This window comes from Corvus kubaryi, unplaced genomic scaffold, assembly GCF_017639235.1.
Source record: "Corvus kubaryi isolate FWS band 111438036 unplaced genomic scaffold, C.kubaryi_AGA036_p1.0 split1-131, whole genome shotgun sequence".
Taxonomy (NCBI): domain Eukaryota; kingdom Metazoa; phylum Chordata; class Aves; order Passeriformes; family Corvidae; genus Corvus; species Corvus kubaryi.
Window position 1 is genome coordinate 20,479,568 of NW_024582073.1, and position 18,554 is coordinate 20,498,121.

Below are 18,554 nucleotides of genomic sequence, written 5' to 3' on the forward strand. Positions count from 1 at the left end.
GTCTTTTTTCCAGAGTAGAGTCTGTTGGCAGGGCTCAGCAGCATCTTATACACCCAAAGCTGCTCTTCCTAACTTTATTTCAGGAACTATTCAACTCCACAGAGGTGGAGGAGTATACAAAGTGTAAGGCAGAGAGGCAACAAGTGCAGCACCTGTGTTAGGTATTATTAATGGACTTAAGACAACCAGAGATTAGAGGTATAACTAAACAACTTAAGGGTTTGAAATCATAACAAGGAACTGGGCCTGTCAGGTACATTTGCTCTGAAATGTTGTGTATTCTGTTATCTGCTGATGTCCTTGCCTTGTCCTAAACTTGAATGCTCAGCTCCACAAGCCAGGAATGCTATATCTGTAAGTTGCCTGGCCTAACACAACTGCAGTCCATGGTTAGGGCTTCTGATACTGCTGTGGAAATAAATCATGAAAGCAAGTAATAGGTGTTGCTCCCCCTTTTGATTTATAGCTTTTAATTCTGGAGAGAAGAAAAAAGCCAAAAGCTTCTCTAACAAAGACAGCAGAAAAAGGTCAGGTAGTAGGGTGACAGACCCTCCAAAAACACCAAAAAAAATTTTTTTTTTCTCAGATAGAAAAACTCTGCTTTCTCAGATTAGCAGCTGCACAATATTAAAAACTGTCATTTCAAGTTTCTTTTTAAATACAGACTAACCTTAATCTAAAGACTCTAGATCTAATCTCAAAGAGGGGCTGCTATCAAGCAAGAAAGGAAATGGAAAGAGTAGTTACCATTTAATTCATACCAATTGCCTCTGGGTAGAAAGAATTGCAACTGCTTTCTCACCTCACCTTCTGATGTGCAGTGTGGTAGCAGAGTTATGTGAGTGGTGAGTCTGGATGCTGAGCACAAGATCATCAGACAGGCACAGGTTGTTCCTGAGACACCATAACCAGTGTCCTGTCACAGCAATGTCTACCCTAGTTAAGACACATACTAGGTAGGACATCTAGATAGGTAAAAGCACATTCAAAGGATAAATTTTGGCTAAAATAATGCAGCTTCATGACCACATTTCCTCAACACAGTCAAGCATCCTCTCTTCTAGGTGAGACTCTATTCATAGTTGGATTCCCCTCTCTAAGGCAAGGACTCTTCCACTTCTGTGCAGGTCATTTTTTGTTTTCTTATTTGTTGAAGGTCTTCTTTTTTTCTGATATGTGAAATCTGAAGTTGTTTGTAACAACAAAAGCAGGCTCTAGTTGCATTTCCCACCCCCGCTTCCAGTATTTCTGAGCCCAGCATTTCCTGCCCTGTTAACAGTGACAGAACTGCTGAAAAAGCCCCACTCTTATCAGCTGCACTACACTACACTGTGATTGCTTTCAGGAAACTGAAAGCAGCCAGCTCTGTAAATGTGTGCGCCTGGGGAACTTCCACTCCATCAATTTGCCTTGTAAATCTTCCTGATGGCATCTATGGATATCACCTCACTTTACACATAGTTCTGGGATAGTAGGTCAGTCCTACCCGTATCCTCAGTGTGCACATAAATTAATATTTCAAAATGAAAAACAAATTTTTTTGAGGGGAATGCATAGGGGTTTCTTTGATGTTACCTGCATGGACTCTCAACAGTAGACAATTTTCTCTTAGGGATTCCTTCCTCTCAGGAAATGTTTTTGTACAATGAAGGAAAAAGTGTATTGCTTAATTCATGCTTGAGCATGACATCTTAACAGAGCCAAAGTATTCCTCCCTGCCTACAGAAGTCTCTTGAAAGCTTTCTTGGAATTGGCTTATTCGTTTTTGCATGTCCTTACCTCTCTATAACAAATAGGAACTTCCTTTAAAAGGTTTGCTCAGTTGCTTTAAGTGTTACAAAACAACCATCCTCCCTCACAGTGCTTTCTGATCCTTTCTGATTTTTCTTTTTCTCTTTCTTTTTCTTTTCCTCTTTGTTTTTCTTTTCCCTTCTCTCTTCTTCTGTTTTTCCTATATTCTCTGACCATACCACAGACCAGCTTTTTACTATGCTCACCACAGCACAGCAAGATTGGCTGATAGCTGAGTTGGATTTTACATAAGTGTTAAAATAGAGAAAATGACACTTGGGCTGCTGGTGTGACACCAGCTGTGGAATGATGGCTTTAGAAACTATAGCACTTGTGGGGACAACATTAAGTTACCTTAGGGTGTGACCTCTTTTTCTGTCATTACAACTAAAAATAAGAGGTGTTCTTGGAAGGCTTAATATCAAGAACCTTTAAACTGAAGTATAAAAGAATGCTGCAAAGAATGCCATCCAGGAAATTATTGAAATGAGGATTGAAAACTAGACAGAAGTATTTACCCTGCAAATATTAATTTATTGGCCGCAAATATATTCATTGATTTTGCAGTCTGATGTGGGTATGTCTCATGCACTAATAAACGTGTTTGATTAGAGTCAATATGCAGTGCTGGAAGTGTGTTTCCCATGGCACAGCTTTGCCAGATGACAGTGTTACTGCTCCAGCTCTCAACTCGGGAAATCACAGAGCCAGTTAGCTGACTGTGGTCTTCTCCATTTTACCTGCCTTTAAACTTCACTGAAATGATATGTGAACTTATTAATTGCATTTTTTGAAATACATTTTTAGGATATTCTGAGAAGTAAATGATAATAAAACAGTGAAAAACTGTCTGTCTGTAATTAACAGAACCTATCCAGTGTGTCATGAACAGCACACTGTTTTTGTACAAACTTCTCTTCTGTCTGTGCCCCACCAGTGCCTGTTTAGTGTTTTTTAGATCTTTTTTACTTTGTTTTGCAAAGCAATTTAGTAATTGCATCATTTGCTCACTAGACGTAAATAAATTCACCATGTATTGCGGAAATGAAGTGACCTTTAAAAACTGTTAACCAGACTCAGAGAAAATCTTGAGAAGCAGTGCAAAGTAAATAAAGTTTGTTGATATTTGAAGTTCAACAGACTATCCAGGACACTGGAACATTTGGGGGGTTTGACTATTTTATCTCAATGTGGAAAATGAAATGTTTGTTTATTGTTCAGATGTTACTCTCTTGCTAAGAGAAAAATAAATTGCTCTTCATACTGCTGCCAAGAAACAAGAAAAAAAACAAGTTCATAATTTCAGGTTATGTTTTCTTCCTCCTGTGCTTCTGCCATCCAGATACATAACAGATTTGTGGAAAATCAAAAAGTCCTTCTCATGTAGCTTCCTGCACCTATAGGAATAAGATAAGCTGTAAGGGTTGAAAAGCTCTAAGAGAAGTTTACTGTTTCAGCTATCCCATTTCATCTATTTATGTGGCTGTGACTCAAATGGGCCTTTACAGTAGAATTGATAAGCCTATTTATTCAGACTTTTCTAAAACAGACACTGCTGCAAAGAGCATGGAATAAAATTTATTCTCTAAGATAATATCAGCACAGAGTCACACAAACCTCATGTAAGCCTGAATATCTGACCAAATGCCATAAAGTTTGGGTACAGGTGAATGGGTTTTGAAAATTATGCATGTGACAGTCTACATTTGTATCACATATATAATTTAAACTTTTGGTCCCAGTTAGGAACAGCAAGACCTAATTCTGTACAAACTCTCAGTAAATGTTCATCCAAGCTGTTGCCTATACCATTCTTCAAAGAAAGAAACCTGAAAGAAGCAAATGAGTATTACTTACATTACAATTATAATACAAAATTTGAACAAGCCCACAGAAAATGGCTTCTCTCACTGGGGAACTGAACAGATGGGTTGGCATCAAAACACTGCCTGCTGTCCTATGTGGGCCTTCTATTTGTACTCTGTTTTGGTTTTGCAAACAACTGTAATAGCCTGTGCTGTGTGCACAAAGCTGCTGTTTTTAATGGCAAACAAATCATAAGAAAATATTTAAACAGTACAGAAAGTGTGAATTGAAAACTCTGAGCAGTACTGTTGTTTGTGCACATGTCTTGGGGTGACTTTATGATGTGTATCCCATATCGCTGCCCTATGCCCAGGAATTAATTTTGTGCCTTTCTATGCCTTTAAACTGAGCCTGAGAGGAGGGAGAAAAATTTGAGCAAAACTTCTTCAAAGCAGTTTGCAGCTTGTTCAAGGTCACACAGAGATAGAGACTTTTTTTCAGCTGTGGCAGGGGAGGGAGGAAGCACCTGACTGTCTGCTCCCGGGTCAGTTTTTGGCCAGTTTCAGCTTCTTTTTCTCTGGAGAGAGTCTGAGAGTTGAACTTTTTTCCTTCCCTGGAATTTCGGATTTTCTCCCTTTTCTACTGGACTGCTTCAATATCAGAGCACATCGGGAGGACTTTCCACCGGGCACAGAGGGCCTGGCCCTGGGCCAAGCCCCAGCTCCGAGGAGACCAAAGGGAGGACTAGAACACTTTCCCAGGTTTTTTCTTCACAGTGAGAGACTTTATTATTTAGAATTATTTTCCTTTTCCCATGTGTTTGTTAAATAAATAGTTTTTATCTCCTTCACTTTCCTTTGAGGAAAGTTTTGGGAGGGGTGGTTTGTAACCTGCCTTCTCTCAGAGGATATATTTCTAAATTTGGCCAAACCAGCACAACATGCATGAATACAGATAAAATACACATCAAAAATAAAGAAACCCAACCAGGCAGCACTGCCATGGTGACCTTTCAGTTAGTAGAAATTCAAGTCCTGTGGTTTATTCTGTGTTTTAGCACTTTTGCAGCCACATCATAAAAATTGTGAGTTACCTGTTTGTGGAGGAAAATGTGTGAGAACACCTTTTCTGCTGGTGAAAGATGGCAGAGTAGTGGACATACTGACATATCCTGTTGACTGAAGCTGATCTCCCTCTCTGCCCTTTTGAGAACAATTTTTTTCCTTCTGTATAGCTAACATTGATGTTCATGATTCAAAGTCATAAGAATGCATGAAATAATTTTTTTTTTTTTCCTTTAGAGTGAGGAGTTGTTTTTTCTTTGCTGGACATGTTTAATATTCATGTTACAGATACATGTCGGAAAAGGACAAAGAAAAGTTCCTGTCACTTGACACACCAGTGACTGCCCCTGTGTGTGTGTGCAAACACCAGATGATGTTCATAGCTGACAAGGGCCAGTTGTTTGCTCTATTCTTGTTCCTTCTTCTGAAGAAACCCCACAGGTTTCAACATGCACTTTAATGTAAAATTTTCAAACTTAACCTAAAACCTTTATCCCTGTAATGCAAATCAGTTGCAACTATGTCGTAAGGTTGAAGTCAGGAACAAGTAATTCTCATGAACTATTTGAATGAAGTATGCAGACTGAGGTGCTGCTGTGATTTTTTGGGAAATGCAAAATCAGTTGTTGGAAAATGACAGATGGAAAATCATAGGAATTTTGTTTCAGAACAGTTCTAGATACATACATACATGTGATGTGTACTCTTGCTCTGAGATATTGTTGATGTTAGAGGACAGATTTTGCCTGGGGAACAGGTGGCTATAGGCATTTGTGAGAAAGGAGTTTAATTTTTAAAGTTTTGCTTAATTAAAAACCATTTTTTTCTAACTTTTTTATAGTATTTTATGAGTGGAAAGTTCTCTGAAAGCATCTTCAAGGATGTCCAAAGACATCCAAACTCAGGTTTCATTTTGGGAGTCCACAGTCAGGATCTTCTACAGAGAACACTGCTACTGCTCCCTGGGATCCATCGACCTTATTCATGCATGATGCCCTAGTTTTGGTAGATTTCCCCAAATAATTTGCTCAGTGTGTTCCTTCTACGTACTCTAGATATTACCTCAAATGAGCTCCTCCAGGTCTGGTGTAGGCACCTGGAGTTTGACAGAGACCAAGTTACCCTGTGCTTGGCCAGAAAACATAATTTGTTCAAAATTCAGCATGGCTGCAGCTGATGAGCTTCCACCAGCTGGGCTCCCACTGTCCAGGTGCCACCCAGCTCCCAGCACAGACCCTCAAAGAGCTCTGCTCTGTGTAGGTGTGACTCCAGCCAGTTTGGTGTCTAATGATGGGGGACCTCGGTTTACAAGCAAACCACAAAGTTCATCAGAGGCCATACAGGAACACAGGACTTGAGAGTGACCTTTTGTTTTCATAACAAGTCATTTCATTGCAAAATTTGTACTGTGTAAAGTAAATAGCAAGTTTTTTTACTGCAGATGAAGATGGATTTTGATATTGGCTGTTTGCTCAAGTATCAGGTTTATTGCTTCAGATATCTCTACCTGAGCAAGCTCTTTGTGGAGCAGTTCCCTTTGCTGGCCCTGGAGAGATGCTGGTTCAGAAGACCTGCTTGTGACACCCACTATGGACTGAGTGTGTTAGCTGTCTGCATGGCAGACCTCTACCTTTGATCCAGAGAATCCCATCCCAAGTGTGTGCTAGTGATCCATGTGGTCTGTAACTAGGTAGAGAGGGCTGCCCAAGTCTGCAGCCCCTGACAGTCCCTAACTATGGTGGTGAGGAGGAGGGGAGATGCTCCTCTTCCTCCTGAGCAGGCTGATACTCCACCGAAACTGGGCTGCCAACCCTCTGCTCCCATAGGGATATCTGAAGGAACAAATCTTGAGCAAACAGCCAGTAACAAAACCTGATTTTCGTTTGTTAGTCACACTGTGTACCCTGAAGGAGAGGCTGGTTTCTACTGGTGAGCAACTGGTTGTACCAGTCACACCAGGGTGATAAAGCCTGAGTTTTGAATAGGTGTTGGCATGGAGGTGTGTACCCAGATACAGGTGTTTGCTAAGGGATAACTGTCCCCTGGGTGTGCAGCCATTGATTGCAGGGGACAGATGCATAAAGAACCCCAGAAGCAGAGCAGGCTCCATCCTCCAAGAGAGCCCTGAGGCCGTGCCTGTTCAGGAGAAAGCCAGGCTCCAGCAGCAACATGTCTCAGCTGGAAACTGCAATGGGAATGACCATTGCTGTCTTTGACCAGTATGCAAGGACTGACGGCAACAGGCAAACCCTCAGCAAAGCAGAGCTGAAGACCCTCCTGGAAAAGGAGCTGCCAAATTTCCTTGCGGTAAGAGAACAGCATGGCACGGTTTCTGTGTAGCACGAACAAGAGCAGAAACAGCTTTTAGTACATTTTTAGCGAAATTACATCCCAAAATATGCAATTTTTTGCAGGAAAATACACAATTTAAAAAATGTTTTGCACAAACTGTGTAAAACTGATTTTAATATGCAGGGTTTTCCCCTGTTTGTTAAATTCATCACTTGAGTTATCAGGACAATGGCTTTGAAATAGATTGGGTTTCAACTTCAGAATTCACTTACTTCTGTTTATCCCTGGATTTATCATCTCACTTCATGTCACAACTGCAGTGAAGGTAGTTGTGCTGTCAGCAACTGAAGATCTTGATTGCAGATGGGGAATCTCTCTAAATATTCATTCACTTACCTTCTCTAGGTATTTATACTACATACTCAGTATGCTCATCAAAATGATGCATAAACCAGAACAACAGATTAATTCAGAGCAAAGTATTTGGCATTTGCCTTTAATAGCAAAAGAAAGACATGGAAATATATTTTACAACATAGATTTGTATGTAATCATAAAGTGCATTTAAGTAGATATTCAAAGGGCTTAATCTGTTCTAGTGAAAGCTTTAGCTGCTAGGGAGACAAATAGTTTTCATTTTCAGTTGTTTGGGTTTTTTTATTTGTTTCCCTTCACCAAAAATCCAGACAATACTTTTGAATACATTGTTCTTTCCACACTGGAGTAATGTTTCCCTATTTGTACATTTACTGTTCTTAATGGCAAAAGTCTAGAACCAAATGCTCCTTGTGTCACTCTCAATTTTTGTATCCAGCATAGTTCAGTTTTTTAACAACTATTTCAGGGTACTGCAGCCAGGGCACTTGATACAATTTAGCATCTTTCCGTGTAAACTGTATGAATTCACCATATGAAATCCATGCCTGCTGGAGTTATGTCTCACGAATCAAAAAGATGCAATATTCAGAACAAGGACCTGGGGGATAAAGGCTCGGGGGGATAGATTCCAATGTTTCTGAGAAAGCTTTGTAAGATCAGTGCTTGGGACACAACAGCATCACAGAAGGGTCCTGCTCCTGAGCATGGAGCTGTGTGGTACCCACAGCACTTCCATGGAAAGAGAAACTAAACCAACAACAAAACCACTGTTCTGGGAGGGTGTGGAAATCCCCCAGACACTCCACATTTGGTCTAAATAAGGCTGGGGAGCCACTGTACTAGGCAGCTACCACATGGGATGATGCTCTGAGGTCTGCCCTGACTGTGTTTGGTGACCAGGCACCACTTTTGCCAGTTCCCCACAGCTGCTCTTACTGGCTCTACTTACTTCCTGCAACTGGTGGAAAAACTGGAATTTTCCAGGAAGGTAATTAGCTAATTGTTCTCTTATATTCCAATCTCCATCTCCTTTTCCTGCTTTACTTCTTCTAGGGGAAAAAAAAAGAGGCATTTTTATGCCAGTATTTTAAATAAATTTAAACAATGTTCCTTGTTCCTGTCCTGCCAGACTGATAATTGCAAGAAAAAGAATTGAGAACATAAGTATGACTTCAGAAAAAAGTTCTACCTGTATTTTCTTGCCATTTATATCCATGCTTTTTACTTGCAAGAAATTCTGGAAAACAGGCTTTTTTAAACACTCATGTATGCCTTTGGCCTTAGAATTGGTTATAGCTGACACAGCTCACAACTGCCTGGAAAGGTCTTGAATCAATCAGGCAGAAATACCACCAGACTGAAGGACTGGACTCAGTTATAAAGAGTTTCCAAAGCCAATTCCCACTTGTGCATTTCAGAAATAATTCAGAGGCTAAAACTAGTTCATATAGTTCACTAAATAATTTTAAATATTCATTTATAAAATTAAACCACTGTAATTTACAAAGTGAAAATGTAGAAAACCTTCCAGACACATTCATCAGTCAAATCTAGGGAACTGTTTCAATTTTTAGTGATATTAAATACGCTGTATTTAAAGTGATATATTAAATTACAGAATAAGAAATTTAGTTAATAGATCATGATAAAAAAATGCCTTCAGATTTAAATTATTATTATTATTATTTAAATACTATTAAATTATTAATATTAATTATTTAAATAATTATTTAAAATTGGTGGATGTTTTCCAAAAGCCTGTATAATTTCTTTCTAATATAATATCAGACTTTTTTTAATCTTCAAAAGCCACACGCTTGTTTCCTACATTAAACAGGTCTGTACTGCCATCTCCTGTTTAATGTTAAAATTGCAGCCTCTAAAATCCCTGTAGATTATCAAAGCCAAAAATCCCCCCTGTAAGTTATTTTAGAAAATAACTTCTTTAGATAGATAGATAGATAGATAGATAGATAGATAGATAGATAGAGATAGATAGATAGATAGATAGATAGAGATAGATAGATAGATAGACAAAATGAAAAAAAGAAACAAACACCAAACCAAAAGAAAATCAAAACCAAAACCCCAAACAACCACTTTCTACTTTGATGATGCATTGCTTAGCATCAGCCTTGAGATGTTCACAGAATCACAAAATATACAGAGTCGGAAGGGACTCACAAAGATCATTGAGTCAAACCTCTGGCCCTGCACAGCAACATCCTCAAGAATCGCACCTTGTGCCTGAGAGCATTGTCCAAACTCTTCTTGAACTCTGCCAGGCTTGGTGCTGTGATCACTTCCCTGGGGAGCCTGTTCCAGTGCCCAGCTGCCCTCTGGGAAGAAGAATCTTTTCCTAATATTTAACTTAAATCTCCCCTGACGTAACTTCCTACACTGGGAACCAGAGAAACGAGATCATTGCCTGCCCCTCCTCTTCCCCTCACAAGGAAGCTGGAACTGCAATGAGGTCTCCCCTCAGTCTCCTCCTGGCTGAACAGACCAAGTGACCTCAGCTGCTCCTCACACGGCTTCCCCTCAAGGCCCTTCAGCATCTTTGCTGCCCTCCTTTGGACACTCTCTAATAGTTTCATGTCTTTTCTGTATTGTGGTGCCCAGAACTGCCCTCAGCACTCGAGGTGAGGCCGCCCCAGTGCAGAGCAGAGTGGGACGATCCCCTCCCTTGCCCAAGTGGTGATGCTGTGCCTGATGTCCCCAGGACAGGATTGACCCTCCTGGCTGCCAGGGCACTGCTGACTCATGTTCAATTTACCATCGACCAGAACCCCCAGGTGCCCTTCCATGGTGCTGCATTCCAGCATCTCATTCCCCAGCTGTCTGTACATCCAAGGTTGCCCCATCCCAGGTGCAGAATCTGGCACTTACCCATGTTCCCGTCATATGATTGGTGATTGCCCAGCCCTCTCATTTCTTGAGATCTCTCTGCAGGGCCTCTCTGCCTTTAACAGAGTCAGCAGGCCCTCTCAGTTTTGTATCATCTGCAAACTTGCTCAGTATCCTTTCCAGTCCTATGTCCGAGTCATTTATGAAGATGTTGAAGAGCACAAGGACAAGGATGGAACCCTGTGGAACCCCACTAGTGATAGGCCCCCAGTCTGAGGTCATCCCATTCACTGGAACCCTTTTTGCCCCACCCACGAGCCAGCTGCTCACTCATCCCATATTGTGTTTATCCACCTGTGTGCTGGATATTTCGTCCAGAATGAATGATCCTGTGACAGACAGTATTGAAAGCTTTACTGAAATTCAAAAAGATGACATCAACTGTCTTCCCTTGATCATCTAGGTGGGTTACTTTGTCATAAAAGGAAATCAGGTTTGATAAGCAGGATTTCCCTCTCATGAAGCCATGACAGCTGTGATTGATGACTGTGTTCAGTCATTCCATCAGATTAATGGCAACTTAGAAGAATAATGACAACTTAGAAAAAGATTTGCTCTGGTAACTCAAGCTCAGCATCCCGCAGGCTTCAGGAGGCACCTTTCCAGCCACCAGCCCCTGTGACCAGCTTCTGCTGGGCCATAAGGCCAGTGGCAGCACTCAAAGCACTTTTCAGGCTGTTTGCATCTTTTCTGGCATGGAGGTATTCAATGAAGCTTAAATTTGACATTTGCCTCAGGAAAGCATCATTTTGCAAAACTGCAAGCTGCCTGAGCTCCAGCTGAGCCTTTCCAGGGGAGTGGATGGGGAACTCATGGCATTTAATTCATCTGGGTAGTGTCCTCAGGGCTTTGTGTCACACAGCTTTAATGGTGATAAACACTTTTAAATGTAGCAAACCTGCCTCTCTGTGACAGTGCATGACTGCAGCTCTCAGGTGTAATACAAAATGCTTTGGGTACTTGCTGCTGCTGTGCAGACAGTGGGAAGACAGGGGACCTTAGCAAGTGCCCAGAGCCCAGTCAAGGACCTTGTTTGGAGTGTGGGTGGAGATGTTGCTGCACTGGGGTCATGCATCCTCTCAGATCAACCTGCTCTTTTTCTTTTGCAGTCTGGGAAGGACAAGGATGCTATTGATAATGTCTTCAAGAACCTGGATGAAAATGGAGATTCCCAAGTGGACTTCAAAGAATTTGTCATCTTTGTGGCAGCTCTGACTTGCTGCTGTCACAAATATTTTGAGCAGAATGCAGCCAAGTAGTTGTCAAATTACTCACATAAGCTGTCTTTGCCTGTGCTCCATATGCTAGTGATATGGATCCCTTCACTCCTTCCATGTACTGCCATGAAGTTTGCTAGCATGCTGCACTTTAAAAATAAACCCTACTGAGCTTAATTCCCTATCCTGAATGCTAATTTCTTCTCATTTGTGGAACAGCCTGGGTTTAATGGCTCCCACTAATTCACACTGAGTAGTTTCTCCCTTTCTGTGATTTTAAAATTATTTTCTTAGCCAAAAGGCTCAATATTCATCCCAGTACAGAAGCTGCACAAGAATAAGTGCTGCTGGAGCCATGAATCATCTGGAGGCTGTTTTTATACATCAGCATCTCTGGGATGCAGCCCAAATCCACGTGTGCCACCACAGCTGTACAGGACACGCCCCGCTGGCACTACACTTGAGCCTGTTTGGTACACCTCCCTCAGCTGTGTGGTTGTTGCAGGGCTGCCTTGTAGGTTCCTTCTTGGTTAAACATTGAAGCAACCCCAAACAGCTTTTGGGTTTTTCTTCAGCATGGAGGATTCTGTGCAGTTTTGTGTGCTAGTGAGCCGTCTCACCCAGATCACATAAATTTATTTTCTATGACACCATAAGACTTTTGTACTAATATATTGATATTACTTTAAAATTAATTTAAATACTCTCCCAAATATTGTGCCATAATATTTTTTCCTGAAGCAAAAATGGCAGCAATTGTTGCTTCCTTACCTGAAAAATGTCTGTGTGGGGAAGTGGAAGAATTTGCTTTCATCTGAACTCTGTAATTAGAGCAAGACTGTATAAAGAATTAAATATATATTTTGAAGCACTTTGCAGGTGAGCATCCCAACACAAACTGCAAAAACATTAAATTTAGTTCCTTTATCTACAGAACAGTACTGTTTGGTGCTATTCCTATCCTATGGCAGAAGCCAAACATTTCCCTGTCCTACTGCACGTACAAGTGTGCTGTGTAGGTAGAGGTGCCACAACTCCCTGCACACTCTGGAGCCCCTGAAAGACCATGAAGCACAGCAAAAGCAGGAACAAGAGCTCTGTAGGTGAAGAGCTCTGCTTTAACACAAAAACATGTTCCGCTTCCTCCTGGAGCCTGGTACAATGAGCTGGCTGACCACAGCTGCACGCCTGGAACAAGAGCTCAGTTTCACTGTGTTTCCTGAATCTGAAGTTACACCACAGGTTTGACCCATTTGTAACCCTATACAAACATGCATTGTTTAGGCGTATTCATCCTTTGGGGAACTCGATGGGAAAATTTGGTCTTATTAGTTTAGTTCAGCCTTAGTTTTAACCATTACAGGTGTTGTTTCATCTAGCTTGCTCTGGTGCTGGATGGCTGGAGATGAATTGCAACGCTCCCATTACTTACTTGCAGAAGTACCATTACCTGTGTTACTGACAACAGTATTATTTTTCTGCATTACCTGAGCAAGAAAACTACTTGTCAGCAAAATGTGCAAAAGTCTTCCCAATCCAGGGATCCCAAACTCGCCTTTTCTTCAGAGACTGCTCCATATTATTTCCATTTTTTGAGGTATCTTTACAACTCTAATCCAACTTGGCTCTGCCCTGTGGCTGCTGTGCAGCTCACCACTTCCAAGGGCAGATTCCTCTATCACATCCCTCACTATTTTGTCAAGGCTATAAATGAGCAAAATGGTCTGCTTGTTGCAGAGCAAGCTAATTCTAAACACAGTCCAAATTTCCTATATTGCACATCTAGCTAGCTAGTGGTATAAACCATCCTCAGACGAGGAAATCTTGGTGATACACATCACAAATTGATTGGTATATCCTAATTTTTTTGAAATGTATTTTTACTTTTACAAATTTAGCATTAACATCTAATGTTCTGCATTGCTTCAGAATAACCATCCTCACTGAATTTTTTTTTTTTTACCACTATGTGGCACCAAATGCAGCCTTTTTAATACTCATTGAGCCCAAAAGTCCAAGTATAATTATTCAGATAGAATGAAAAGGATCAGTGTTAATATAAGAAAAAAAAGAATCAAAAGTGTTCATAATATCATTTTGTGTCAATAAAATGGCAATTTTATGTCTGGACAAATACTGTATGTCCCATCAAGGGCATTTCACTGATTGCAGTGGAAGCAGCAGGAGCCAAGGGCCAGGCAGAGGCTCCATTTCTTGAGCTTCTGGAAGGGTTTAGCTGCACCAGCCCGGTCTCACCCTTGTGAAAGAGCTTCCCCTTACTTGTAAACTGCAAACCCCCTGTGAAATTTATTGCAGTGTTGTTCTCCACAGCATTGAAATTGCTTTTAAAACATAGCTCTTAGAGAGAAGGTTGGTGAAAAGCTCCACCTGTCTTGTGAGCCGAGGGACTCATCTTGTTACTCCATTTTATCAATCAGATTATTAAAACCACATTATTGAGCAGTGAAAGCTGTGACATACCCCACATTTCACTCTTCTTTCCTAAACTTCCTGCCCCCAGTCCAATACACACACCATTTCACTCACACATTAATGCCATTTTGTCCATTTTCCTGATAATCTGTAGGTTTTTTCAGTGCTGGAGGACTGCTCACAGCAGTCCTGGTCACATCAGCCCAAAGCTGCTTTGTAACTGCTCCACATCCCAAAAGGGGTTCTGACTGACCGTGATGAGCTCAAGCACCTTTGTCTCCCTGAGGGAGTACCAGGGCTACCCTTCATTGTTCTGGTTGTTCCTGCTGCCCCCAGTCCTGAAAATTCTTACATTTGTGTTGGCTCTTGTTAGACCCCTTGGTCCCACAGAAGGGGACAGCTGGAGAGCTCAAAGCCTGTGCCCAGAAGCACACGGATGCTGTGTACTGCTTTGCTAACCCAAGGGAGCTGTGCATGTTCAGAGCTGCATGAAGAGGGGGAAGAAAAGGGGGCTTGGGTTTTTCTTCTTTTTCCCTACAGATTTTTCAAAAGCTGTAACTCTGTGATGAATATTCATTTCAATGTAGTACTGAAAACTCAACTTGATGACACCTCAGAGAGAAAATGATCCAGGAATAAAAGAAATTAACATATAGCTCCCACCTTACCATAGAACAAAAGTGACTTTTCAGAATATATTATTTAACCTAAAAGCATCTGAACAGAGACACTTTAGTATCTTTCAATCCATTAATTTTCTTTCCCTGTATTATTAATTTTCACTATGAACCTACAGTTTACCCAGAATATACTGCATATTTCCTTCCATCAGTAAACTTTTTTAATTCAAGGTTCAAGCTACAGAGATGGTAGACCTGGTTTTATACCTGCCATTTAATCTCAACTTTTAGGCCTCAACATATTATGTACAATGAGATAATTTAAGGAATGGTATAGGCAGCTGTAAGAGAAAGGAAAAGACAACATAAAAGGCAGCACAGAATATATAAGCTAACAGTTGTGGCTTGTGTACATTTGACTTGGCTATCTGAAAGGAAAAAAAAAAAAAGAAAAAAATATATATTACCAGCAAATGACAATATGGGAAATCATAATTTGTGATGAGTTCCAAGTTAAGCAAGTCTTAAAGGCAGAGGTGAGAAAGCTAGCTAAGCAGCAAATCAGCTAATAGGTATTTTTATAATACAGAAAAAATACAAATTCATATTAACATCAGGTCAATTCTATAGATTAAGATACTCCAGTATCTGTAGTTGTCATTTTGAAATCTACTGGGCTACTGTCAAGACTCCTCAATTTTTAAAATGACGTATTGAAATGTGATTTCTGAGTGTGTATACAGGAGAAAACAGGCACAATGTTACCTAACCCTTAAGTCACTCGGGGTCACTTATGCTGCAGTTTGGCTGGGAACATTCCTTGTTGTTTTACCTTTAAGTTCACTGAGGCTCATCAAAAAAAAATAATTCACCCAGTCAAGCACACTGGGGTTATCTCCCCAGTAACCCCAGTTTGGGGCTGAAAACAGGAAGATTTCTTTCCCCAAACCCTCTGAGCATCCTACACTAGCAACTGTGCACTTTCAACACTTGACCTGGAATGTCAAGATCAAGCTCTTCACAAAATACATTTTAGCTGCTGGCTTCCTTACAAAAGGCAGGCAGGGGAGGAGGAGGAGATGCTACCTGTCTTTTATGTAACAGTCTCACTGTGAAATGCTTCTGTAAGAGCTGGGAAATTGTGTTCAAACCTTTCCTTGAGTGAAACCCACCCACGCCAGCTGCGTGCAGCAAATAGCAGGAGGCCCAGGGCACCTGACACTGACTCCCTCCATAGTGGCAGAGGCTCGTGAGGCTGAGGAGGCCTGAAGAGGGGTGCATGAGAAACAGCACATGTCTGTAGCCTGGTAGGTGGAGTATATGGCCAGTCCTGCAGGTGTCCATGTCCCAGAGACACAGTAAGGGCATTTTTGTATTTAATACAAAACACACAGCTGGCATAATTGAAGACATGATTCTTGCCAGGTGACTTCCCAAACCACTGAACAGTAGAAGTATGGTCACTGCTCTGGTCCCCTCTCTTGGACAATGTTCTCTGCAACAGGCTGAAAAGGTGCCAGTGGAGGAGGAGAAGGAGCATCTCCTCCTCCTTTTCCTTCTCCTCCTCCTTCTTACTCTCATCTTCCCTGAGGGAGCGACTCTTCCTGCCCTGTGAAACAGCAGGAGATGCTCAGCCCACCACCAGCAGAGTGAAAGTCCTGCTGGCACATCTCCCCTGCCTTAATCACCCAGCAGTGCTCAGAGAAGCTCTTAAATAAATAATAAAAAAAGAAATTAAAAAAACTAAAAAAAAAAAGAAAAGCTGGCTCCTGCTCAGGTACCTGGAGGGAAGGATTGAGGTCTCTGTTTTGCTACAAAGGGTTCACGACTGCAGCCCAGGGGAGGTTCAGAGCTTGCCTGGCCCCTGTTGACTGTGTCATAAAGCTCCCCAGTAGATGTGCTCATGCTTTTGGGTCCCTTGCTGAGGTACCTCTCCCACATGCTGGGAGCGGAGCCTTGGGGCTTAACACAGGTTTCTGCAGTCTGCTCAGATCCACCCACCTGGAAATTAGTCATTCCAGCAGCTAATTGATTATGCTTTTGTACAGCTTTTACAGGCCATTTTCTTGCTCAGACAAATTCCTTTCTTTTCCCTTCCTAGTCAATAATTTTTTCCTAATCCTGTACCAACCTCTAAACCTCTGGGTCACGGCTTCATTCTGGAAGCTGTTCATTATCTGAAAGGAGTGAAAATTCCAGTTTTTTAAGGACACAGCTCTGCTACTCTCCAGCAGGTGATCAATAGATGCATACACCATATTACACTGCAGGACTAGGCACCAGAATATTTTATAAATAGATTTGAGTTTGCCATTTAAACCTTTCCATTGTATCTAAATAAAGGTACTGATTTTCTTTTCCTCCCAATTTTATAACTTTCTATTTACATGCAATTGCCAATAGTATTTTCTTTTGTTTTATGACAAGAAGTAGTTCTCTGCAGTATTAGGTAACTATTGACTGTTGCCTCCAGAAAGAACAAAATGTTCCTGAAAAGAAATTGATAAGAAAGCTGAGGACAGATCTGCTGTGAGAGCCAGAAACTTTCTTTCCAGGACAAAAGCACATGAACACAGAGACTGAACCAACCTGTTGGTCACTGCTACAGTTTTAGCCTTGTTACCTGAAAGGGTTTAAACCTGGTGAAGGCTTGAAATCCCAGGATTGTGGGTTTGGTTTGGAAGCATTTTAATGTTCAAGTATTTATTTCCCTTAGCCTGCAAAATCCTTGCTCTAGTGATTGTATCTCCTTTCTTGCTCCTCATTTCCAAACCTACTCTGTAATTTAAGTCTATTGACTTAAATTGACGGAGCAGTTTCAGATGGAGATGTTCTGGAAGCCACTAACACATCACAAAAGTCAATTTTGCATTTCTGAATTAACTTCCTCACCTGTGCTGACCTCAGTCTCCCCATACTGTTTGTGAGATTTCCTATCTGTCAGAGCCAACTTAGTACATTTAAAAGACTGAGCAGTAAAATCTGCAGAACAGGCAAAAGGTCAATGAGCCAGTGCCCTCTGCTTCTCTTTTGGCAGGTACTAAGAGGGCTGTCTGAAATGAATATTTAATTTTCCATGAGAAAACTGACTTCTTCCTTCCCATCACTGACTTCCCAAATGAAATGGGCGAGAGAAAGGGAAAACCCAGAGTTGCAGCTGTAGGGGAACTGGAAAGGATCTAAAGCAACTGAAAAATCCCAACGCAGGGATGATGGTAGGCTTGTCTCGGAGGGCTCTGTAGTTGGAGGCGAACATGTGTGCCTTGCCTAAGGCTCAGCCTGGGACTCAGCCTGGGACTGGGGCTAGGAGAAAGACCAGGCTGCAGTTTTAGAGTACTGGAAAGCACCTTCCAGGGCTAACCTGGGGCTGCTGCTTGAGCATTTGGTCTGAACATGGAGCTGGGTGCTCAGTCATATACCACCTTACCTTTCAAATTCACAGGGATGCTGAAAGACATACACTCCTCAGGCTGGTATTGTGCCAGCCATCATCTCGGGGGCAGGTTTTTTTTAGTCTGGTTCTGGCAGGGATATGAGCAATTCCTGCAAACCCAGGTACTGCCCTACTGGTCTTTCGATAGGGAGATTCTGTCGGCTCTCCCACGCCCTGAGGCAGCAGCAGATCCTCGCTGACAGGCTGCCCCTGCTGACAGACTGCAGGCGCATCGCCTCAGCTCCGCGAGGGGAGACAACAAAGGGCAGGATAAAGCCAAGGCAGCGGAGTGGGGTGAGGCAGACCTGCAGGACAGGACACTTCCCCGTATCCTTGCTTTTCCCTGCTTTTCGTGCTTTCCTTCTTCTTTTCCTTCCTTTTTTCTTCCAGCCCTAACATGAAGGAGCCTTTCAGCAGAAAGCCACTCTGTGGTTTATTTTGTAAATAACAAACCAAAGCATTTCTGTCCTGCAAAGTCCCCCAAAGACAAGCAGATGAACTGTCCTCTTCTCGACAGAGGCGGCTGCTATTTTGGCTCGCAGTCCAGCCTGCACAACGTAGTCATTTCTGGTGAGTCCCGCCCTGCTGCACGGCAGCTCAGTCTTTCAGCCCT

General features: G+C 41.8%; 1 protein-coding gene across 2 annotated transcripts; it reads left to right on the forward strand.

The window, feature by feature from the left end:
• The first annotated feature begins 6,697 nt into the window (after nucleotides 1–6,697).
• On the forward strand, nucleotides 6,698–11,632 carry LOC121676796 (S100 calcium binding protein P). Of its 2 annotated transcripts, XM_042053741.1 has the most exons (3): nucleotides 6,698–6,968; nucleotides 8,248–8,319; nucleotides 11,348–11,632. In XM_042053741.1, exons 1-3 carry the CDS (start codon nucleotides 6,831–6,833, stop codon nucleotides 11,495–11,497), a joined length of 360 nt encoding a protein of 119 aa, XP_041909675.1. In that variant the 5' UTR covers nucleotides 6,698–6,830; the 3' UTR covers nucleotides 11,498–11,632. The 2 variants fall into 2 exon arrangements, with proteins under 2 accessions (XP_041909675.1, XP_041909676.1); XM_042053742.1 differs by lacking the exon at nucleotides 8,248–8,319 and having other exon boundaries at nucleotides 6,704–6,968.
• Nucleotides 11,633–18,554: the final 6,922 nt, after the last annotated feature.

Excerpts from the sequence above, each read along its gene's own strand:
- LOC121676796 (XM_042053741.1), top strand. The coding sequence starts at position 6,831 with ATGTCTCAGCTGGAAACTGCAATGGGAATGACCATTGCTGTCTTTGAC. Across the intron at positions 6,969-8,247 it reads AGCTGCCAAATTTCCTTGCG|TTCCCCACAGCTGCTCTTAC; the intron begins GTAAGAGAACAG and ends CACTTTTGCCAG. Across the intron at positions 8,320-11,347 it reads AACTGGAATTTTCCAGGAAG|TCTGGGAAGGACAAGGATGC; the intron begins GTAATTAGCTAA and ends TTTCTTTTGCAG.